The 26608-nt window shown below is 36.2% G+C and overlaps 1 protein-coding gene across 1 annotated transcript in view; it reads left to right on the top strand.

The window, feature by feature from the left end:
- Nucleotides 1-11221: 11221 nt before the first annotated feature.
- Nucleotides 11222-26608, top strand: part of LOC145693440 (neuroligin-1-like) — a 437693-nt gene continuing 422306 nt past the window's right edge. The window contains exon 1 of the mRNA XM_081769435.1: nt 11222-11376. Within this exon, the coding sequence (XP_081625561.1) occupies nt 11256-11376 (121 nt within the window). The 5' untranslated portion in view covers nt 11222-11255. The remainder of the gene's footprint in view (nt 11377-26608) is intronic.

Consider the following 26608-nt stretch of genomic DNA (forward strand, 5'->3'; position numbering starts at 1 on the left):
ATTGAATTTGAGTTCATACTCGTAAATATCTTCTAGTAGAGTTTAAATTATGGATGTAGATTTATTGAAACTCCTTAATATGTTTACTCTGCCAGAGTGTCCAGTTGTTCTGCAGACACGAAATTTCAAGAACTACTTGATGGATAATCATCAATTCTGACTGGGATTAGAGAGTTATTATAATTCTCCCGATGCAGTTTACTAATCTGTCAGAGGAATAAAACTCTAAAATGAAATTACACACAATTTCTATTTTCAAATACTCGTTACTCTTAAAGTATACTTGATTTAATTTGGAGAAAATCCTATATTTAAGCCTAAGTTTGGTAAAATTTAGCTTGTTAAGGAGCTTGGTTTACCGAAAGCCAAACTAAACGCCTTCACTGTGACCACACAAGTTTAATATTCCAACACAAATACTAAAAGATATTTCTAATACCCAAGGGACAAAATTCCATTCCACTAATACTCAAACTTTGTAATACTGTAGAACTTGAAACACCTTTCATAAAAATTACTAGATTTTGATGGGATTTTGTGTATTCTTTCTGTAAGAATTCCCAGTCTCGACTAGTGATTTGGGGGTCATATATAGGAAAAATTTACCAATTATGTTGAATAATAAGTTTCACTGTAAATCTTGTAAAAAAAATCGTGTCGAATATCTTTGAAACATATCGTTTGTTTTGTTAGAGATGTAATGAACTTCATTACTTGTATATAACTGAAATTAATCAAAGGCAAGACTCTGAATTTATTTGCTGTTATTTAAATAAAAACGACACTCTTTCATTAAAATTATAGCAGCACAGTAGCTCAGCGATAGAACGCTTACCACTGGTGCGTGAGGCCGATGGTTGGACCCCGGGCCAAGTAAGTTTGTGGTGGACAATGGGTGGGTTTTCTCGGGATACTCCCGTCTCCTCCTACTTTCTCATTCCATCAATTCTTCCATCCTCATTCACTTGATTTAATCATCGTCTCCCTTAGAATAACAGGCATATACGTCGGACGTTAAACATTTTTCTTTCCTTAAAAACATCACATATTTTACTGAGCATAGCCTATACTTTCATTAACATTTTCCAATAAAACCTACAACATGAAGTTGCATAGTCGCTAAACGTTTACACATGTAGTTGAAGAAAGCTTTAGCACCATGTTTGCCCCTAGAAAGTAATAAAACGATATTAGTAATTTCAGGTGTTATATTTTCTCGGATATGCTAAACAAAATTAATTCGACTCAATTTGAGAGCATCCAGCTTACGAAAATTTAAAACAGAAGCTATTTTATAATCAATGATGTTATAAAACATTAAAAATGTCCTTTTCTTCATTGGGTATTTTTGAGAAAAAAAATATCTGTCATCTAAACTGCTTTCACCTCTTTTATTTTTGTGAAAGTAAACATATTTGTATTTCGTTATTCATGAGGTGACATTAGGGTCAGGGAATCCAAGCGAGTGCTATTACATATGCTTGTCCAGCATCATTATCAAGCTGTTTAACAAAGCTATTCGCCGCACTTGTCACACCATGTTGAAAAAAAAACAAATTAAAAAGAACGAGGTGTTATTGTGATCAAATTATTGCACATCTGACAGAAGAGCGAGAATTCATTAACCTAGTTATCTTCTCTTATTCTGATTACCTTCATGTCATGAAAGACCGTAATGCCATTGCCACGCGTTTATAATCTATTGAAATCCTTACGGTCAGAATTGATTTATTATGTGGAAGATTGAGTATGACGTGAGAGATTTACACTTCCATAAGCATAGTTCGTGTTATCATCTGCACTCGCATTACATGTTTCAGTATCTTCAAATCGCAATCGTTAGTTATAATCACACTACTAAAGTATAATTTCATGAACCATTGTGTGTGAAGAGAGAGAGAGAGCTTTCAAAGTCATCAATGAATACCTGGTAATTAATATTGACACTCATGATTATATGACAAAGGTAAGCAATTTGAGTATCATTTTTGAATGTAAGAAAACGAGATAACTATCAGGATCGAAAACTTTCACTTTTGAAATTCCATCCATAATGTTACTTTAATATAATCAAACTATTTTTAATTTGTTGTGGTTGATTTTTTTCTCTCTCGGTTTCTCTGTTCCTCTTCCGAACAAAATTTCACATTATTTTGTCTGACACTTTTTCTTTGATCTTCGTTACTGGATCAGCATCATGTTCACAACTTTGATCCACTCGATCTCTTGTGTGATTCCAGGTACATAGATATATTACCGTGGTTTGAGTTTTACCTTGGGGGGGCACAGTGGCTCAGGGGTAGAGCGGTTACCTGTGGTGCATGGGGTCAGTGGTTTTATCCCTGGCCAAGCAAGTTTGTGGTGGACAGCATCGTGTTTGTGAGTTTTCTTCGGGTAGTTCCGTTTCCTCCCAATTTCTCATTCCATTAATTCTTCCACCATAATTCACTTGCCTTACTCATAGTCTTTCCTTAGGCTAAAGGACACAAGTGTGGGACATTAAACTAAAATATTTCATTCCATTTTTCTTTTTAATTTCACCTTATTCCGTAAGTTCACATCTCATATAGCGGAGTTCAATTGAGTTGATTTTGAGTTTAACTTCCCGCTCAGCAGTGAGGCTATATGGGACGTGGACCTACTGATTAACGTGAAATCCAAACAACATGAACTGCCTCCGGGTCATCTTATATAGCATCTGTATTGGAAAAAAAATGACAAACTTCATCAAACAAAGCACACAATCTAATATATTTCCTCAGACGTGACCACTATAATTTCCGTACTATTAGGTCTTTTATTGTTACTTTTGAGATTGAGTTCCTTCTTTCTTTTCTTTTCTTTTCTTTTTTTCTATCTTTTTCGTATATGTATGAAGGTAACCAAGAAAGTTCTATTGCTTTTTCACTCACCAAATTTGAACATCAAATGTTACCTAAGACGTACTTGGAAGATCAAAAATAGTTCCCATCAGCATCGACATTTCTGCCAACGTTATGAAAGGCCATGAATTATCGCGATGCTTGCTGGGCCGTGAAGCGAAGAAGGTATCAAGTGCATTTTGCACCTCTACTAGCGATTTGAACTGGCGTCCTCTAAGATGGTTGTCTAAGGAATGGAACAGGTGATAATCGGAAGGTGCAATGTCCGAGGACTATGGCGAATGCAATAGTATTTCCCATCCAAGACGTAGAATGGTAACTGATCATTGTAGCCACGTGAGCTTAGCGTTGTCCTTAACAAAGGACCCCTTTGCTATTCAGAAGTGCTGGCTGCAGAGTTTTGAGTTTTCTTGAACACGGCTCAACTGCTGACAGTACCCAGTTGCATTGATGCTCTGACTAGCTGGTAGCATTTCGTGATGACGATACCGTGAGCAGTCTGTCAAACACACAAGAGGACCTTCATCTGGTGCAGTGCTGGTTTCGGCTGTTTTGGAACTGGTTCGTTGGATGCTAACCAATGATGACGGCGCCGTCGAGCTTCGTACAGGAACCACTTCTCACCACATGTAAACATCCTGTCCAGAAATGGCTCCTTCCTCAGATGAGACAGCTAAGAAAGACAGGTGTCTACCCATGTTGCCTTCTGGCCCTGAGTCAAATCATGTGGGACTCTCGACCCAATTTATGTGCTTCCCAAGTTGATGGAGGTGCTGCCGAATGGTTTCTCCACTCAAACTAAATTACAGTCTCTGTTCCTCATATGTCTGGCCACTGTTCGTCTGAATTGCTGCCTGAAGATCTTCATTTTGAACATGTGTTGGTCTTCCGGCACGTGGTGCGTCTTCGAGTGTATCGTGCCCGTCCTTAAACTTTTTTAACCACCACTGCACTGTCCGCGCATTCACAACACCCTCACCAAAGGCCTGTCATATCTTCCGCCTCGTTGCAATGGCGTTTGACACCAGTTTGAAGTCGTATAGCATACACGCCCTTATGACACTCTGTGGAGGTCCTATGTTCACTCTGTCCTTACGCACGTTCACGGTATAAGTGAAATGCCACAACCAGGTAGCATGTTGGATATACCCACACCAAAAACTGATCTTTGCTTTATCTCCATTCACATTCAACTCATGGTGTGAGAGTCAATCAAGACAGACCTCCATAAAACTGACAACTTTCTTGGTTATCTTTTTAACTATAGATCTTGAATGTAATTTCACTTGTAATTGCTCACCTGTTTTTCTATTTCCCTCTCGCATATGTTTTATTGTATTTTGTGCAGTAGGGAATGATATTAGTAATGTAAATATCGTGAAATGAAGACTTGTGAAATTTATAGTACATTTGAATATTTCTTGAAGAGCTGGAAAATTGAACGGAGCATGTTTCATATATTGCAAACCAAAATTAAAATATGAACCAAGAGTTCTAGATTCGAAATTTCGAACAAAAACACACTTCACGTAGAAAATCTGTTCAGTTCGTACCTTCGTTTTCAACTTCTAGACCACGTAGTACATTCCTACCTTCGTCTTGAACATCTAGACAAACGGCTCATTCGCACGTTTTGACATTTAGACTTCGTGGTCGATTTCTACTTCTATCTTCCACGTCACGTTTGAATCAATGTGACCTTTGGTGACTTCTGGAGGGTACAGGATTAGTCATAGGGAGTTGACTACATATAAACAATTTCCCGGGAGATCCTCAGCTACAACATATCCAAAAATCTCCCAAATCGGGCAGACGAGGAAATGAAATGCTGTTAGTACGGCGTGACCTTTGGTGGCCTCTGGAGGTCACAAAATTGGTTATAGAGTTGGTCCCATATAAACAATTGACCGGGAGATTCTCTGCTACAACATATCCAAAAATCTCCCAAATCGGACAGACGATGAAATGCAATCCTTTTTGTACGGTGTCCTTTTTATTAACTCCGAAATACACAGAGGAATACTCCTACCAGTAATCTCTTTACCTTCAGAAGTCACACTGAGCGTTCTGGCGTGCTTTGCTTTTCTGTATTCTTAGTTGAAGGCACAGTCTACTAGTGTGCTTACGTGCTTTTGTCGAGTGGAATATTGTCAAGTTTGTTTTTCCACAGCGTATATTTATTTTAAGATTCCCTGGTTCTCCATCTGTTTATTATTATTATTGTGGTGGATACATTAATAATTGGCAGGTCAGATAGTATAAGTGTATAAGGATATCGACTTAAGAATCTCTTGAATTGCTTAAAAACCAGACTTCCGTGTATAAGCACATTACTTTATAGACTTCGCAAACAGGAAATATGGTAAAAATTCAGAGTCAAATATAAGGAAGTCTTGCTACAAGGAAGTCACCTACGAGGTAATTGCAACATTATTATTATTATTATTATTATTATTATTATTATTATTATTATTATTATTATTATTATTATTATTATTATTATTATTATTATTATTATTATTATTATTATTATTGAAGGTCTATAACAATTGTTAAGCCGTTGTGGTTTACTTGGACCCAATTGATAGTGACTTAGAAAATGTTACAGGTGACAATTGTTGTGTTCAGTGCACAGAGAAATGAAATGAAACTAGATCTTTCAGTTTTACGCCCCAAGATTATGCTTATAGACTAAAGGAGACTTTGATGATGAGAAATGAATGAAATGGTGGTGTGGAAAAAGTGAGAGCATCAACAAATCTACTCGCACGGAGTGTGTCCACCACAAAGCCCACTTGGCGCGAGCGACACAAAAGAATAAAGTCTGCTTTTCATCATTTTGAACATAATTCATCTTTAAGATCTTCTATCTGAAGCACTTTTAACTCATAATATTCTAAGAAAGAAAACAATGTGCACCTTTCCATGGGCTTAATTGAATGAATAATTATTAGCATAACAGCAATTTACACATATGGTTGGTATCTTGAACATGGTTGTGCTTGTCTAAAGGTCCACAAGAAGCTAATTTTAAAAGCATGATAAAGCATAATTTTAGAAAATAAAGCATAATTTAAAATATATAGCACAATTCTTGGAAAATTCTGCTTAACTGCAAGTTTTACATACTGTATTAATATTTTTTAAAACCAATATTTACAATGCAAAATCATTGAGAACATAACAATGCAACAATGAAAAGCTTATCAACGAAATTTAAAAGTTCGTTACTGAATTCTCTGTCTGTCTGTCTGTCCATCTCTTTGTTATTTGCGATTTTATCAATTTTGAACCCTGCGTTCAATAGAGCATCAAAAACTATCAGAGAAAGTGATTAAAGTTTTCGCGTCACTCTTATCGATCCCGAATTATTGACCAAAAAATGGCCGACTTCCAGAGATTTAAGAAGCCATGTCACGGGAACCGTAAGTCATAGAGAGATCATATTGGTGTTAATCAATATCTAAAAGGATGGTAAATATTTTTGTGCCAAATAGTAACTGGTGGCCATTGTCCAACTGGCCAATGGCCATCGGTCACCAACTATTATCGGTACCAAAATGTTTACCATCCTCTTAGGTATTGATTAACACCAATGTCATCTCTCTATGACTTACCGTTCCCGTCATATTAGCCAAAAAATGGCCAATTTCTAGATATTTAACGAGAAATAGCTTGGGAACCATAAGTTGTAGAGAGATGATATTGGTATTGGTCAATATCTAAGAGCATGGTGAACATTTTGGTACCAAATAGTAACCAGTGGCCACTGATTAACTGTCTACTGGTCAACTGGTTACCGTTCCCCAGATATTGGGCCAAAGAAGTTCGAATTTCTAAATATTTAAACAGCAGTATCTCGAGAGCTGTAAGTGATAGAGAAATGGTATTTTGCTAATTTTTGCGAGAAAGAGACGAAAGAAGGTGCGGATAAAAAGATTTATTTTTACATCTAGGAACAATGACTGTTATCCTTCCCACTACATTTCTCCGTTCTCTTTTTAAGTTTGTTCTGGCAATGCTCTTGGAGCATTCTCAACTGGTTTTTATTTCTGTAAACTTTCCGCTGTAATTCTTTGAAGTGCAGAAAAGAAAAATGAAAAGAAGAAAATACTCTCCGCCAACAATGAATAAATAGTTTTCTTCTAAGTGTAACTGCGCAGTTAGGTATAATGATTCGAAATGTACAAAAAGTGCACAAAAACTCCACACTGTATTGTTATGTATACCTATTGAACTAGAGCACTTTCTGTACTTTTGGTGGCATATTTTACTTCCCCTTTCTGTATATATGCACCTCTAAGGCACACACAAGTGATTAAAAAACTGACTCGAGTAAAGCATATCTCTTTACAGTGCATTAAATAAAATGTTGATTAAACATGAAAGAAACTGATAGCATGAAATATTTATAAATAGATCAAGATATTTAGTATATTTCATATTATACATTATAAAAGATTAATGTAAAACAATGATTGAAATTAACAATAAAGCATAATCTGGAAGAAAATAAAGCATAATTAAACAAACAATAAAACATAATGTGGGTTGCTCTAATGGTTATTATAGTTTCATGAGGGTGCCAGAAGCGAGACTATATGTCCTCTACTAAATTTACTTATGTGTACTATATAAATTTCATGTATCTTTTTCTTACAACTTTGGTAATGAGATTTAATTTTCTTCTGCTCTGAACGTCCGCATTTCGAGGAATTAAGTGAATTTGAAGCCCACCGAAACTCAATCAGGGTTAATACAACATAACATACACCATATTTAGAAATATGTTTAATAGTTGCGCTTAACTAGTGTCAGCAATTGTTTTACTATCCATTTTAGTCATCTTCAAACATAATTTCAGAATCGATATAAAACCACTTAAGAATGCTACAAGAGCATTGCCCGAACGAATTTGAAAAAGAATAATTTCCTTCCACAGGCTTTATACCAATTCTTCTATGTGCATTATTATTATATTCATTAAACAATTCTTGTAATATGTCTATCCATTTATAATTTCCTTGAGGATTAACTATTTTTCCACATGTTTTGTTTAAGAGTTCTGTTAAAACGCTCTACGATATCTTGTTTTACAAAGACACATGCTAAAAATGGATAGCTTAAAATTGAAAAATTCGCAAAATACCATCTCTCTATGACTTACGGTTCCCCGAGATATGACTCCTTAAATCTCCCGAAATCCGAACTTTTTTGGACAATATCTGGGGAACGGTGGCCACCGGTTACTATTTGGTACCTACAAGTAAATGTTCATCATCCTCTTAGGTACTGATCAACATCAATGTCTTCTCTCTATGGCTTAAGGTTCCCGAGAAACGGCTCACTGTTAAAAATAATTTCTTAAATTTGAGAAACCATTTCTTATCTGTGCACCGAGACAATATTTTCTTAGAAATGAGATTTGACACTTCTCATTCGTAAGGAAAGTAATAGTATATTTTCTGGTTTCGCTTCAAACAACCTCGTTTACTTTTCTTCATTTTTCATTAATGAGAGTTTCAAACTCTTGTTTCTGAGGAAAGATATTCTTGGTGCACATATAAGAAACGGTTTCTCAGATTAAAGAAAGTAGCTTTAACAGTGCTCCTTAAATCTCCCGAAATCGGAACTTTTCTTCTGCCAATATCTTGGGAATGATAAGAATAACGCGAAAAATTCCATCACTTCATTGAGACAGTTTCTGGTGCTCTATCAAATGCAAGGCTAAAAATTGAAAAACTCGCAAATAACAGACAGACACACAGACAGACACACACACAGACACACACACACTCACACATACACACATACAATTCAATAACGAACTTTTTAAGTTCGTTGAACATTTCTACTTAATTAGGAATAAAAATTAGAAGTTAATATGTTATGTTCACCAGAACCCGACCTGTGTATTACAAACATATAGAAGCTGTATTTGTAATTCAGAGTTAACATATAATTATCTCTATTGTTCTTGTCAGAATTATTGTTTAATCAAAGTTATAGATAGAACCTAACACAAGTTATGATATGAACAAACCAAGTATATTCAATTGTGTTTTACTTGAAATAACCAGGTATATCAACAATCGCCTGGTTATTGATATTGAGTACTTATAAATACTTTTTAACGTCAGCTTTATTTTTAGTATTACAAAAGAATTAGACTTAACAAATTCAACAGTGGGTATCTTCCATGTGGTATTGAAGTCCCAGAGAGAACATGGTTTTGGCTGCTCGTAATTAGCTGACAGAGAAAGAACATCCTAGAAAGTAAAATAGCCTATTCAAAGTTGCAACGACCAGGATCAGATAGGAAGGTTTTATTTGAGGAAAGAGTGGGAAAACTTCGCCCATAATTTCTCATAAAAGTCTTGCTCCCACTGTTGGCATTCTCAGCTTTAAAAATAAAAGAGCCTCCGTTAGTGGATAGATACGGTTGCGTGAGTTCGCAACAATTGCAATTTCTGGGTGGAAAAGATTCATTTTAAATTCAAATTACGAAAGTGCACATAATATGTACGTTAATGCACAAACTTCGATGTAAATATAGTCATTTGGGAAGTGCGACGTTCACTATAGTTCAAAACACATTTTTATATTTAAGAAAACTGTTGATAAAAAAGAATGAAAAACAGATATTGAAATGTTATTTTAGTACTTGCTTATCATTTATACATTTAATAGTGTACAATGGAAACAGATTACATAAAGAAGTGGAAATGACTGACTCTTCAATGTCCATTACAATGCCATTATAGCTGGAAACGTGAAGTTTAAATGGAAACCTTACTTTGACACAGAAGCCAGGCATAAGGAAATAATTTTTTGAAATATGTACTCTAAAGGAATCAAAGGAGAATTATTTGAAGATTAGAGATGAAGAGAATTTTGAGTTTAACCTCCCTTTCAGCGGCAAGCCGTGGGCCTACTGATTAACGTGAAATCCGAACCACATGAGCTTCCACCGAGAATCAAACCCAGGTCCCCCACGCCAAAGGTGCGTACGCTATCCGCTTAGCCACGAAGGAGTTCTTTTTCAAGATTAGAGTAGGTATCTAACAAATTCCTGAAGTTAGGGATATAACGCTCAGCATATAAGCTTTCCATTTATAATAGCTGAATATATGTTTCGTAGTTTTGAAAAAGTCTGCTCTTAAAGGGGGAAAGGGATTATTTTTCTTAAATAAAAGTTCCATTTCTTTCATAAGATAATTATCGTTGTAAGGATTCGATTTACGATTCGTAGTGGTATATACACCCTTACTCAAAAAGAACATGTATTTCAGACTTTCCAAAAGAAATCCACTCCTAAAGGGGCCAATTGTTGGTTATTTCTACTATATGATATTCTAATTTTCAGTTATTTTATTCATAAAATGCTCAATATGAGTATGCACTTTAACTTGGGGGTGTGAAATTCGGAATATGAACTACTGCTAATGTAAAACAGCTGAACACCCATTTCAGAGTTTTCGAAAACTCCGCTTCTAAAAAGGGAAACACAGCAATTTATACATGTTTCTGAGTAAAACCTCATTAAACTTCCCGTATGCACTTACAATAGGATATCCGAACTTAGAATATGGTAAACTATCTTTTTTATTAATCAAAGAGTACTAAAAGTATATTGGTTTAATCTTTCTTACTATCAATGTCGTGGTGATTAAGAACAAAGTGGGGTAACACTCATCTACATATGTTTGCAATTCAATTAAATCCTCTTTAAAATAACAGTATATCAATTTCACACTTATGAATTATCAATAATGATCCTCCATTATCTACGTGTGGTCTATTTAAGCTAATCTAGTAGCAACATTTTGTTTCCAAAATAGAACTTAATTTAATCATGCATGAAAAATTCTAAATTCGTCAATTGTATTCAGTAGTAATAACAAGTAATATCAAGTCCTAAAGCTGTCTGTAGCTTGTTAATTTACGCATACATTATCAGCTTTATGTTAAATATTACAATATTGCACATTTAAACTGTTTTCTAGTTAATACCTATTGTAATGCATGTTGCATATGATCACTACTGCTGGTAATACTAATAATAAGCGTATGGGTACAAACTTTTCGGACATGGTACTGTCTTCCTTTAATGTTAATTGTTCTCTTTCCCAAATTCATGAACGTTCAACTATTTGAAAATCATTGTGTAATTTTACATCTTCACTTTTTAGAGTTTGAATACAAACAGAGATTGCATCTTTATGGAATAGAACTGGATTTTCGTTCTTATATGCATATATCCTTATAAATGTAATATATAACAATGTAGAAAAGTGCAGTTGAACTGTATTGAATATCTTTTGTGTTGTTGCAGCCGGGAGTCGAGACACGAGCAACTCGAAGTTTCCCGTGATGGTGTACGTCCATGGGGAGTCTTACGAATGGAACTCTGGAAATCCATACGACGGCAGCGTCCTAGCGAGTTATGGAGGCGTCGTGGTTGTCACCATAAACTACCGTCTAGGAATCCTCGGTGAGTACAAAAAAAAAAGTCGTATGCAGATGGCTTCTCTTACTATGTTCCTCCTTCCTCATCCATCCCTTTGCTACGCCCCTAAACATGTATATATGTGACTTCCTCTTTCACAGACAGACACACTGAAACAATTCACTATCTCCGTTCCAATAGAATGCAAATTCAAACGGGTAAGATAGCTTATCACTAGTTGCCGGGACTATAATAGCGAGTTTGAATATGGAACATGCTACAATTGAAAGATCACTTTTTCATATATAATGTAGATATCTGCTTGCCTTTTCGTAGTCATACAAGATAGAAAATTCTCGGAACATATGCCCTTTTATTTTACTCCTGCATATGAATGTGAATAAAACTGTCACATTAAAAGTAGGGAGATGAGAACAGAGCATGGACCGCATATTTTCCTACGCATTTTTTTTAACTGTTGCTTAAGGGGAAAACAATAACTTAGTATACGGTTATTTTAAACTGTTTGTTAAATTCGTGTCGACAAAGTACAAAAACTACAATAACGACACAGAATTTTAAGGAAAAACTATATGAATCGATATTTGTTAAAACATTTTTACTGCTTATTAGGAATCTGTATGGATATGGTTATCATTTATTGATAAAACAACGTATTTTTTTATACAAATGTTGCTTTTCAGTGTTGTTTCAACTATAAAAATAATAGCTGTATCCATAAGAGGCTCTAGAAAACAGAAAAAATCTTCTAAAATATTGACTATGCTATGAGCACTCATGCTAATAAACGTTTCTATAGCATGACGGAGTAAATATTGTTTTTGCATTTAATAAATATGTATGTATTATGATTCCTTTCCGTAAAAAAGTATTTTTTACATAATTTCTCGAAAGTTAGACAAAGGTTTTTTTTTTTTTTTTTTGAAAAGGCAGAAATGTGATAGAACTCTTCTCCAACAGATCTAATACAGTAGAATCAATCTGAAATGAAGAGATTGTAAGACAACTATACAAATGGGGCTCTAGTGAGAGAGGGAGCTATGCCACTTCGACAAGATATGGAAATAAATTGGGTTTTCTAAAGCATCGTGTTGCGTATGATTTATATAATAAAGGGTCAACTTTTTACTTCTTAACCTATTGTTAGGTAAATTATACAAAAGTAAAAAATATGAATTTCACTGTAAGTAGCATTTATTAATGAAATGCATTTTATAATGTTTGTCGTATACCCATGTGGAAAAATCAATATAGTATATCGAAAAGTTTTAACATGACTTAAATACTTTGCCTGAGTGTAAATCATGTTCACAGATTTATATATGAACTACAAAAAGACAGTATATCTTCTGGGGTATCCTCACTTGTCCTTTTTTGTGGTGTTGATTTTTGGTAAACATAATGAAAAATTGGGCGATTATAAGGCATTATTGCCATGAAATCTTTTAACATCAGGGCTGATACGGGTCGACCATGTGAATAGAATAGTGATATTTCTTCAAGAACTGTAATCACATAAGAAGATCTCTTCTGGTTTTAGAGAGACGAAAGACATCTTCTTGAAGAGGTCAATGTTAAAATCATTGTCGTAGTGTTGTTATCACACCGAATATCGCAACACTACTCTGTACAATTTTTCTGTTCAGCTGTTGGTACTTCCTCTACTGCTATACCAGATACCATCGGCAAGTGCAATAGCTCCTCCTCTTACTCAAAATGCTGCTAAGGACGTATCCATGAGCTCACAATATCTGATGCAGAAAGCGTGGGAGCTATGTCACATAATAGATGACATAGCAGTAGAAGACAAGAAAGCGCGAAACCTAAAAGTTTCAACATTTGTGGTATAGCTCCCTCTCTCACTAGACCTCCTCAAACGTAACTGATTGATTTATTAGACTTCCAAATAATGCTATGCAGGAGTATCGGAAGTCAATAGAATGGCTATATTCAATCGTTCGTCTGTCTGTCTATCGATAGCTATCAGAGGAAAAACGAATATCGAGGTATCCATATATTTTTTGAATATTTTGTGTTGTGATAGCAGATTTGCGCAAATCTGTTTGCTTAATGAGCCTTAGATTTAATATGAACCAGAATACCTTTTTGTTAATACAGCACCTTGGAAACACGGGAAATTCGCCCTTTTTAAGAGATAACTACAGAAATATTATTCCAAGGCCTACATATAAATAAAATGCAAGTACAAACATGTTTCAAACGCATGTGTGTACTCGGTTCCGAACATGCTGCATATATATATATATATATATATATATATATATATATATATATATATATATATATATATATATATATATATATATGGAGACTAAAAAATGAGTTTCTTTAGTCTCGATCTTATGAATGTTTTTTTAGTTTATGTCCCTTGCAACGGAGATTTAAAAAGTCTCCATACAAAAAGCCTAGAAACAAACATAAAATATATCAACAATAGTAACTGGATTAAGTTGGCAGCATGTGTAGTAGGGTGGTTCAAAAAATCATTTTTCTATTTCCGGAACGCTATAGTGCGCAAAAGATGCCATTGGTATACACAAGAAAAAACTCAAAGAGAAAAATTTTTATTTATATAACTTCCGATCTCGCATCACCGTTGAAATTTAAAAAATCTGATAACAACAATAAATTTTCAATATATTTTTAAAAAACAACTAAAGAATATAGGACGAGGACCCTATATGACCTAAAAGCTTCTTCAAGTATGTACAAAATACGTTAAAATATATAAACTGTATTTATATGGTATATTCTGGTCGCGCATTGCTGCTAAAATGTGCAAAATTTGCGAATTTAGCAAAATTTGATAGTTTAACATTTTTTTTTTATTTTCTTGAAACAAGTAAGATAAAAATGATACTCACCACGAGGGGGTGGCTGCACTTGGAGTTACACTACCCAACCAGCCATCCAATGATTTACATAATTCGTCCCCTACAAATTTCCATTTTCCCTTTATTTTTGTCCCATTTATATACCTATGTGGTTTGTCATTAAGTTGAGCAACTATTTGACCGAAAGCCCAAAACATCTTTACGAGACCACCCAGAAAACGCGGTAGTTTGCCGGAAGAGCTGAAATAAGTTGTAGACCCCGTTATAGAACTGAATGCTTACTTTGCTCATCCCGAAAATTTGCATTTGACAATGATCATTGATAACAGAACCCAGATTCGAGAGCATAGGTACAGGCGACTTTTGAAGGCAAGGAAAGCAGCTTTTGAAAGTTATCCTATTAGACATTTTTGCCACCAAACATAAACTTTGTAGCTAAAGATTACACCGAAATAATACAATGGGATACTTGTAATCTTACTTCTTCTCCTTTGCTAAGACCATTGACTAATGACGAAATAATAAGCTGTTTATGAATTTCAAGAAGTTCCCATGTCATACTCATGCTGTCGGAAGATACGTTAAGCTTGTGACGGAAGCTTCCGGTATGGCGAGTGGACGACGGCTTCATCAGAGCTACACAATTGTCAAGATCATACATGTTTACATTTTCGCATATATCAGAAAAAATGAAAAAAATGAATCTTTTAAGTTTACGTCCTACGGTTATGCCACCTAGGCTAAAGGAGAAGGTGATGATGACAAATGAATGAAATGGTGGAATGAAGAAAGTGGGAGAAAATGGAAGAATCCCAAAAAAAACGACATACAATTTTTCTTTCATTCCAATATTTCTTTCATTCTCATCATTGACGTCTTATGTAGATTAGCCGGCATAACCATTACTTGAAAACAAATTTTCTTAGGGCTCTTTGAGTTCAGTACCCCCACTTTCTACACGAAATTTGCCTGAGAACTTGAGTTTAACATTTATATTAGTTGTAGGGATGTATGCAGAGGATACCTCCTGATGATCTTGGAACTTCCCTTCAATCCCGACTATTTTGTAACTTATGCCTAACGCTACGAGTGATTTTACAGATTTTAATACAACCTGTCCTCATACGGAATTTATCTTCTATATTATTATTATTATTATTATTATTATTATTATTATTATTATTATTATTATTATTATTATTATTATTAAATTTTTGAGACCCTAATATTACGTCCTATTCCAATGAAAATAAGCGTACTTAAGTTACGAAAAATTGAAAGAATTTGTAGAACCTGTATAAGGATGAGTTTCCTTATAAAAGATACTGTCGAAGAAAACGAGCTGATACAAAGAATCCAGCTCTTGGACAATATGAATATCGAACCTTCGGATGCCTTAACAGAAACTAAGTAGAATTTGTCTTCATCACGATATATAATAACGCCCTTTCTTTGGATAAAAGACTTTGGATCATGTATGCGTTATATTGATAGTATACATACAAATATAAAAAAGAATAGTTCCTATTTACAAATTTTTCTTGAATAGATATATGGAACGTGTTGGAAATGGCGAACGAAAATATTATTGTTATTTCTAGTAGGATTAGAAGAACTTAGAAACAATTCCACAATGAAACAATAACGTTTCAGACATATTTGTGACTCAGACTAGGCCATAAGGATGACTCTTGTGTATTCAAGAACTGTTTGCTAAAAACGCTAAGTTTTCAGACAATATTAATAGAGATTGTAGACTGTGACGTCATGTTGTTAGTATTACCTCTGTGAAAGAAGTCGTTCCAACTCTAACTTGTAAGAAAAGAGAAATGAATATTTTTCATGTTATTATACATCATAAATGTCAACATTGTAAATGATAAAAATTTCCTTATTTCTTCAGAGAGAATCAAACCACGAGCCCCTAAGCGAATGTCCATACCACTACCCTAAGACTGCTCTGTTAAGTTAAAGTCAAGAAACACTCGTGAATGTAGAAAATTGCACACGTTTACGATTCCAATATTTTATTGACGATGAAACACTGATTCCGGTCATGATAAAATACAATAATCCAGAAAATTCAAATTTAATTGTAAAAAAGACATACAAACACGCAAGAACATGAAGGAGAAAGTGGTCTTAAAAGTAATCCGAATCCTTAACTAGATCCTGGTGACTCAGACCACTCTTTTTTCTGGTTCACCGACAGTATATCCGTAACTTAACTCTATTGTACTCTGTTATTCTCGTTTTACAGTTATTTCCAGTAATGATGAACGACAGGGACACGAACAGAGATACATCGAGGACATTTAATGTTTTAAAGGCTCTTCCACCGAAAATCGAAGTATCTGATGGGCGGGATACCTGGTTACTTCCCAAGGCAAGTAAGATTGAGACGGACATCGTGTTCGTGGGTTTTCTCGGGACACTCCCACCTTCTTATTCCACCAATTTGTCCATCATAATTCACTTGCTTTAATCATGGTCTTCCTGAACCTAAGATGGATAATCGTGGGTCATTAAACGTGAAAATTTTATTTTTAAGCTGTTAACCTAAACCAATCCGAACAGTTGTATCTTCTATTGCTCATTAATGTGTTTTTACGAAAAATATATAGAGAAAAAACATGGAGAATCGTAATTCTATTCAACAGTTAAATAGCAGACTGAATACATTAATCTCAAATGGAGCAATTACATATCGTTTGGTACTTTTCCATAATATGTACGGATATTTTGAAAAGTGCCAATATAGTGTCTGTTTTCAAATAAAACTTAAGCAAATTACTGTTCGTTTTCTGTAATAAATGGACTCATTCTGTCTCAAGCTTGAACTGAGCCCCAACCAGTTAACAGGTTGTTGCAACACGTTTAATTTCTCGTGAAATCAACTGCTATTATGTAGTTCAAATTTGTAGATAAAACCCCTATAGTCCGCTCTTTCCGCCCGCATATATATAGGCGTGGACAAAAAATCTAAAACCTTTGCAAAAGTGTGAAAATCATACCTAATATGATGTGGGCGTCCTTTTGCGTCCAAAACAGCTTGGGTCCGACGTGGAATGGACGTATACAGCTCCTGAATCGTGGTGTGTGGAATTTTGTACCATTGTTCCTCCAAAACATGCTCCAGTTCCTTAAGGGATGCTGGTGGAGGGTAATGACACCAAACACACCTTTCTAACTCTGACCACAATGGCTCAATGATGTTCAGATCCGGTGATTGTGGGACCCAGGGGAGGTGTGATAGCTCCTGGTCATGCTCCTCAAACCATAATTTCACCGTTTTCGCAGTCTAACAGGGTGCCAAATCATCTTGTAGATGCCATTACCATCAGAAAACAATATTTGGGCCATGGGTAGAACCTGGTTCCCAAAAATGGCCTCATACGCCTTAGCATTCATCATTCTATGCAAAGCTATGATGGGACCTGCAGAAAACCACGATATTACTGACCATACTCTAATAGAATCACCCCCATGCTTTACAGTTGGGAGCAGACAGTCTGTATCATAGGCCTGCGATGGTGTTCTCCTTACGTAAACACGACCGATTGTTAGAACCAAGGTGAAGGTAGACTCATCGGACCACATTACGAGCTTCAAATGCTCAAGAGTTCACGCCTTGTGGTCCTTGCATAACTGGGTATGGATAAGCTTGCATATGTGCATTATTTTTATTCATATTAGTTTCATTTTTTTTGTAATAGTTTAGTGAATTCTTTGTGATTCTTTTAGTGATTTTTCTGGTGAGTTTTAGTGAGTTGTGTTTGCATTGGCTGGCAACAGTGCCTTCAGTGTGCTATTCAAGTGTGTCTGTGCATTCGATAATGTGCTTCGAAGTTCAACTAGACAAGCATATTCATTAATAGTTTCAGAAAAGCATATTTATTCATAGGCTTTAGAGAAACTCATGTTCATTAATATACAAGATTTACATGTTCTTAACAGTGTTTTAGAATGTTACTCAGTTTATGTGTGATCGAAGACAAAGTATGATGGTTAGCAAGCAACATGTGGTTTAGCTAGCAGCAAGCAACGATTACTGCAGAAAGATGTTAAGATAAGTAATTCATTGTACTAATATTTAAGTATTATATCAGTATATTAACATATGAACAAAGCATGTTATATTTATCATATTAACACATGTACCGTTAAATAAGAATTGAAGCAAGTAACATCTAAAATATTCGTCAAGTCTTATTTCTCGTTCCTTCATGATATCTGGGTGAATCAGTAAAATGGGTTTAATCATACAGTTCATTAGCTTTGGATGTGATATGTGTGATTTGTAAATAAAGTACACAAACATATCACCCCTTCATACATCATCATTTTTTTTGGTCCTCCGGGCCGGATGTCAGAACGAGAAACGTGACTTTGCATTGTTTCTTCTCGTTGTGTTTGTGTGGGTGCTGGCTGTCATAAGCAGGACAGAGCTGTTCATATCAGTATAGTGGTGTGTGTGCATTCAACCCAGCTGAATTCAAGGTTACACGTTTGTAGGTCACTCAGAAGTGAAAAGTAAAATATATTGTCAGCGGTTTGAGTAGTTAAAAAAAAAAAGACTGAAACAATGGCAGAAGTGCAGTTGGGTCAATTAATTAAGAAACGTGCTTCGGTCAAAGGTCAGGCAACAAGAATACAGACATTTCTTCAAAAACTACAGAATGAAAATAAACCTAGCATACAAGAAGCAAGAACGAGGCTAGTTGCACTTGAAGGGGTTTTTATTAAGTTTGATGAGATACAGTCAGAAATAGAGCTCTTGGATGAGACGGGTGAACAAGAAACGCACAGAATTACATTCGAGGAACTGTATTATGATTCAAAGGTTAAGTTACAAGAATTTATTGATAGTTTTGAACAAAAAACGGATTCAGGGACAGCAAATAACAAAGCTGCAAATTGTGGTAGTAGTTCAGTATAATTGCCTAAAATTTCTTTGCCCATATTTTGTGGTAAATACGAGGAGTGGTCGCCCTTTAAGGACATTTTCATTTCCCTTATTCACAATAACGAATCATTAAGTACAGTTTGTAAGTTTCAATATTTGCGCACATCGCTCAAGGGAGAAGCGTTTACATTAATAGCAAATCTGCCAACGGTAGAAGTAAATTACGAAATTGCATGGAAGCTTCTTGTTGAACGCTACGAAAACAAACGGTTGATAGCTTCGACATATGTACGAGGGTTGCTCAATATCAAGCCAGTAACGAAAGAAAATGCTAAAGACATTAGACAATTTGTAAATACTGCACGTAGTAATTTTCAAGCCCTTGAAGCATTGAATTTGGACAAACCTTTGCATGACGTACTCCTAACACAACATTTAGTAGAAAAACTTGATTCGGCAAGCAAAAGGGAATGGGAAGCTGAGCAAAGTAGTGACTCCTTTCCATCGTTATCGGAATTATTTTCATTTTTAGAAGGTCGTTGTCAAATGTTAGAAAACATTCGCCCTACTCAATCTGAAGGTACTTATGACAACAAAAGTGTAGATTCCAAAGCAAAAAGAAAGAATAACAGTCAAGTGAATGCGTTTGTTACTGTGCTTCCAAATGCATGTAATATTTGCCGTAGCAAAGAAACGCATGCTGTTTTTCGCTGCCCAGAATTTCTGAGTGCCAACATTAATCAAAGAAAGGAGCTCGTGAAGCAAAATAAATTATGTTTTAATTGCTTAGGTAATAAACATCAAGTAAAGGCATGCAAATCAAGTACTTGCAAGAAATGTAATTTTAAGCATAATACGCTGTTGCATGAAGATACTACTCAGGAGGCTACTAACAAAGACAGTTCAAGCAAAACAAATAACAATACTACTAACGTACCTAAAGTTAAGGAACAGAATCAGGTTAAGGTTCAACCACAGGACTCTTATTGCTCATTTAAGATTAATTATGGTCAGCAAATCTTATTAGCAACAGCGTTAGTTAACGTAACAGACACTAAAGGTCGTTTTCAACAATGCAGAGTGTTATTAGATGCAGCGTCTCAATCGAATTTTGTCAGCGAAGCTTTAGTTCATAGATTAGGTCTCAAGAAAACGAAAAATCGTGTTCCCATTAGAGGTATCAATTCTGTAACCTCCGAAGCTCAGCACAGTGTTGAAGTTCATATTTATTCAAGAACATGTGATTTTAATGCAGTGGTCGATTGTTTAGTATTGCCAAACATTACCGGTTGCATACCTTCTAAGGATATCGATTACAGTAATTGGAACTTGCCAAAGGATATTTGCTTAGCCGATCCAAATTTTCATCGCTCGTCGTCAGTAGACATGCTTATAGGTGCGGGGTTATTCTACAGTCTCCTCGAGCCAGGCCAGAAGACTAGAAAAGGAAATTATCCAGTTTTGCAGGAAACGAAGCTAGGATACGTTGTCGTCGGAAATATGCCTTCAATACCCGAAGAAGCCAACCAGTCGGTAATTTCATGTTTTTCTCAGATGGAGACAGACTTGGATACACAATTGAGAAAATTCTGGGAACTCGAAGATCTTCAGACTAAGATTTACACGCCGGAAGAAGAAAATTGTGAGAAGCATTTTTTAAAAAATACAACCAGAAATGGAGATGGAAGATTTATTGTCAAATTACCAAAGAAGGAAGAGAATGCAGCTTTAGGAGAGTCTTACAACATGGCACTACAAAGATTTAAGCAGCTTGAAAGAAGATTGCTACAAAATCCTGAGTTTCATAAACAATATGCCGCCTTCATGAATGAGTATTTAAGTTTGGGTCACATGCGAAAAGTTACAGAAGAAGACGTGAACAGCAGCAGCAGTTGTTATCTTCCACATCATCCTGTATTCAAGATGGACAGTACAACAACTAAATTAAGAGTGGTTTTTGATGCAAGTGCAAAAACGTCTAATGGCAAATCATTGAATGACATTCTTCAAGTTGGGCCAATTGTTCAAGATGACTTGTACTCCATTATTTTAAGGTTTCGGTTGTATCCAGTTGCATTTACAGCAGACTTAGAGAAAATGTATCGCCAAATATTAATTCATGATGAGGACAAGTGTTTACAACGCATCCTTTGGAGAAACTCAGTAGAAGAACCGATCCAGACGTATGAACTACAAACAGTGACGTACGGGACTTCGTCAGCATCCTTCTTGGCAACAAGATGTCTGAAGCAAATAGCGGAGGAAAATTCCAAGGAATTTCCAGAAGCGGCAGAAGTAATAAAACACAATTTCTACATTGATGATGTGTTAAAATCAGTACCAAACGTGTCAAAGGCCTTAGAACTACAGAAGGATCTTATTAATATTTTAAGCAGAGCAGGTTTCAAGCTTTGTAAATGGAGTTCTAACAAAGAAGAAGTACTTCAAGGAGTTCCTGAAGACTTCAGGGAAAAACAACAGCCAATCATACTTGGTCAGCAAGATGGTGTTAAGACTTTAGGAATAGCATGGATTCCATTAACAGACAAACTTATAATTTCGAACAAAATTTGTAAACACGGAACTGCACCAGAAAGCAATGTTGCAATGACAAAAAGACAAATCGTCAGCATAGTGTCATCTATCTTCGATCCATTAGGTCTAATCGCTCCAATTGTCATCAAATACAAGAATTTCTTACAGAAGTTGTGGAAGACAGGGATGGATTGGAATGACCCATTAGACACAGGCCTACAAGTTGAGTGGAATCAATTAATGTCTTGGTTACCTGCGATGGCGAAGATACAAATTACAAGAAACGTAATGTCTTCAGAGAACGTTAAGGAAATTCAATTACATGGGTTTTGCGATGCAAGTGAAGAAAATTTTGGAGCAGTAGTGTACATCAGGGCTACAGACGAACAAGGAAACATTGAAGTCAATTTACTTTGTTCAAAGTCGAAGGTTGCACCACTGAAGAAGCAAACCTTGCCTAGATTGGAATTATGTGGAGCACTGTTACTTTCGAAGCTAATAGACAAAACGCTATCCATATTGAATATAGAGGTCAGTGGTATACACCTGTGGACAGACTCGACGATAGTTTTGTCATGGATCAAATCACCTCCCAATCGTTGGAAGACATTTGTATCCAACAGGGTGGCTCAAATTCAGAGAATCACATCAATCAATCAATGGCACCACGTGCCTAGTAAAGAAAATGCGGCAGACATAGTTAGTCGAGGAGCGGATCCCAATACTCTTATTCAGTCTCGAGAATGGTGGCATGGTCCAGAGTTTCTTCACACAGCAGAATGGCCATGTCAAGAACAAAATGAGCCAGCTAACATTCCAGAAGAGAAGAAAGTCATGATAAGTTTGGTGGCAGTTCATGAAACAAGCTTTATGAAAAGGTATTCATCGTTAAACAAAATGTTGAGAGTAGTAGCATATTGTTTGCGATTCAAACATAATTGTCATTCCAAGAAATTAGAAAGAAAAACCGATAGTCTTGACGCTTCGGAACTTCGTTTAGCGTTACACAGATGTATCAAGATAGTACAACATACTACCTATCATCAAGAAATATTGAACTTGCAGCAACAAATGGAAGTTTCAACAAAGAGCCCAATCAAGGATCTTTTTCCATTTCTGGACACGGAAGGAATGCTAAGAGTAGGAGGAAGATTGAAACATTCAAACTTGGAGTACGACAACAAGCACCAATTCATCCTACCTGCAGGTCATCATTTCACCCATCTGATAGTCAAAGAAGAACATAAAAGGTTGCGTCATGCAGGACCACAGCTTCTTATTGCATCTTTGCGTACCAGATATTGGATTCCAAGAGCTAAGAAGATGGTCAAAGCAATAGTACACAATTGTTTGGTTTGTTTCAAGTGGAGATCAACAAGTTCATCACAGTTAATGGGACACTTACCCAAGGAAAGAGTAAATGAAGCAAGACCATTTGTACACGTGGGAGTTGACTATGCAGGATTCTTTAATGTCAAGCCCACGATTCGCAGCAAAATTCAAATGAAAGTCTATGCAGCGTTGTTCATCTGTTTAGCCACTAGAGCAGTTCACATAGAAATAGTTTCAGACTTAAGTTCTCAAGCCTTCATCGCAGCATTGAAGAGATTTATTGCTAGGCGAGGAAAATGCTTATCTATCTGTAGCGACAATGGTTCAAACTTTGTTGGCGCCAATCGAGAATTGCAACAATTTTTTGAATCTAAGACTAACAGAAAGCACATCCTGGAATACTCAGCTCAAGAAGGTTTAGAATGGAAATTCATTCCTGCCAGATCTCCTCACATGGGGTCATGGGAAAGTTCAATAAAATCCATGAAGTACCAACTACGGCGTGCAGCAGGAACAGCAAGTCTGACATACGAAGAGTTGAACATGTTACTTATTCAAATTGAAGCCATTCTAAATTCAAGACCATTGACAGCCATTTCCAACGATCCTACAGATCCAATGTATCTCAGTCCAGGACATTTTTTGATGGGAGCTACACTTCTCAGCATTCCGGAACCAGATCTACTGGACGTACCTATCAACAGATTAGGAAGATGGCAACGGATTCAACAAATGAAGCAGCATATTTGGAAACGTTGGTCAAGGGATTACCTCAACCAGTTACAACAAAGAAGAAAATGGAAGTCAGCTCAGCCTAATCTACAACCGGGCATGGTCGTATTGTTAAAAGAAGACAATGTTCCTCCTCAAGTGTGGAAGTTAGGTGTGATTGAAGAAGTTCATCCGGGCAGTGATAATTTAGTGCGAGTGGCAACTGTGAAGTGTAAAAGTGGCATTTTTCGGCGCAGTGTTGCTAAATTAATTCCTTTGCCCCTAGAGCATTAATTGATTGTGTCCAATCAAGGAGGGGGAGGATGGATAAGCTTGCATATGTGCATTATTTTTATTCATATTAGTTTCATTTTTTTGTAATAGTTTAGTGAATTCTTTGTGATTCTTTTAGTGATTTTTCTGGTGAGTTTTAGTGAGTTGTGTTTGCATTGGCTGGCAACAGTGCCTTCAGTGTGCTATTCAAGTGTGTCTGTGCATTCGACAATGTGCTTCGAAGTTCAACTAGACAAGCATATTCATTAATAGTTTCAGAAAAGCATATTTATTCATAGGCTTTAGAGAAACTCATGTTCATTAATATACAAGATTTACATGTTCTTAACAGTGTTTTAGAATGTTACTCAGTTTATGTGTGATCGAAGACAAAGTATGATGGTTAGCAAGCAACATGTGGTTTAGCTAGCAGCAAGCAACGATTACTTTAGAAAGATGTTAAGATAAGTAATTCATTGTACTAATATTTAAGTATTATATCAGTATATTAACATATGAACAAAGCATGTTATATTTATCATATTAACACATGTACCTTTAAATAAGAATTGAAGCAAGTAACATCTAAAATATTCGTCAAGTCTTATTTCTCGTTCCTTCATGATATCTGGGTGAATCAGTAAAATGGGTTTAATCATACAGTTCATTAGCTTTGGATGTGATATGTGTGATTTGTAAATAAAGTACATAAACATATCACCCCTTCATACATCATCAGGGTACGCCTCTTCGCATTTAGTGCTGTGACCAGGGGTTCGGCGATAGCGGCCCTGCCATGAATGTTCATTTTATGAAGTTCCCGTCGCACTGTTTTTGATGAAACCGGGATCTGTAGACAGGAATTGAGTTCAGACGTAATTTTCATTGCAGTGATCTTTTTTGTTCCTACAATCCGTTTATTACCCTCCGGTCCCTTCTGACAGGATTGTCTTTTGACCACTGTTGTGCTTTGCAGACGTCTTTTGCCCATGAACTGTAAAAAAATGAAATAAAATCTTACGTCCCACGGTATGCCGGTTAGGCTAAAGGAGACGGTGATGATGAGAGATGAGTGAAATGGTGGAATGAAGAAAGTGGGAGGAAACGGGAGAACCCCCAGAAAACCCACGAGCACGGTGTTTGTCCACCACAATGTCTACACGGCGCGAGCTGGGATCGAACTAGGGACCCCAAGCACCGGAGGTGAACGCTCTACCACTGAGCCACCGCGCCCCCTTCCCATGAACTGTGTATGCCCTATTGACATTGGACACAGTGTCTTTCGATACCCCCACAGTGTTCGCCTGTGTTGCCACTGAAGCTCCAACCAGACGGGCGCCAACGATCATGCCTCTTTGGAAGTCTGTCAGGTCGCGTATTTTACCACACCACTTTCCACCACGACACTCACAGGTGAAATGGTTACTGCTGACGGAAGAGAAAGGTCCACAGGACACATTGGAAACAAAAAATGAACGGCAACCGCAATACGTGTTAACAGTGGAGGGCCAAACTTACGTGTCCTGTATGAAGTGTTTTAAGACTTTCTGCCAACCCCTGTATTATATATAGTGTGCTTCAAAACAACGACAACGTTTGGGAGGTTGTTACTGACACCAATATAAGACAAAACATAGACTAACCTGGGTGCACAAATACTTTTCTTCGGAGTTATAGACTGCCGAAAACATGACAAAATGAACTTTAAAAGTCCATAGCTCCAAAACTGTGGAACACGTTTCAGACACATTTACAGGAGTGTCCCGAGAAAGCCAACGAGCATGATATTGTCCATCTCAAGTTCACTTGCCTTTGCAACGAACAAGGAATAGGGCTGTACCGATATTCGAGTAATCGATAACAATTCGATAAAATTTCAAACCCGTTTCATCGATAAAGAATTTTAATTTATCAAATTATCGAACTTTCGAGACTCCCGAAATATTTGAGACTCCCGAAATATTTGAGACTCTCGAAATGGTCGAGACTCCCGAAATGTTCGGGACTCTCGAAGTGTTCGAGGCACTCGAAATGTAAGAAACATTAGGCAACTTCGAGACACTCGAACTGTTCGAGAATCTCGAATTGTTTGAAAGCAGCAAATACAGAAATATATCAATATGATCGCATTTGTCTAGTCGCTTGAATATTTACAAAAGTTCGGGATTATGGAAGTGTTTGAAAGAAACGGTGTATTCGAGGTTATCATAGTTGTATATAATATGTATTACATATATGCAGAGTGTTCATTTTAAACTTCTCTCCTTAGCAATGTAGTGAAGGAAAAGTTTTTTCCCCACAGATCTGTACAAGATTTAAGCCGTCTGTCAGAAAAGAGAAAGAGGAAGAGAAAACATGCATCACCCGAATGGAATTGGAATCCAAGACAACATTAGTCTACTAACAGTCACTTTGCCGATTGTGCCAATAACGGGGCAGGCAGAAAAATAATTTTACATATGATTTCGACAAATACTATTTTGCAATAACTTGTCAGATGAAAAAAGCTGTTTGACTAGTTTGGCTGCAAGAAGAAATCATTGGAGAGGTGAAGGAACCGACCTGTTCATCACTATTTTTGATAATACCCGAATCTTCGATAATAACCGAAACTTCGATAATACTCGAAATGTTGATAACACCC

This window comes from Thermobia domestica, chromosome 8 (assembly GCF_964235325.1).
Source record: "Thermobia domestica chromosome 8, izTheDome1.hap1.1, whole genome shotgun sequence".
In the NCBI taxonomy this organism is placed as follows: domain Eukaryota; kingdom Metazoa; phylum Arthropoda; class Insecta; order Zygentoma; family Lepismatidae; genus Thermobia; species Thermobia domestica.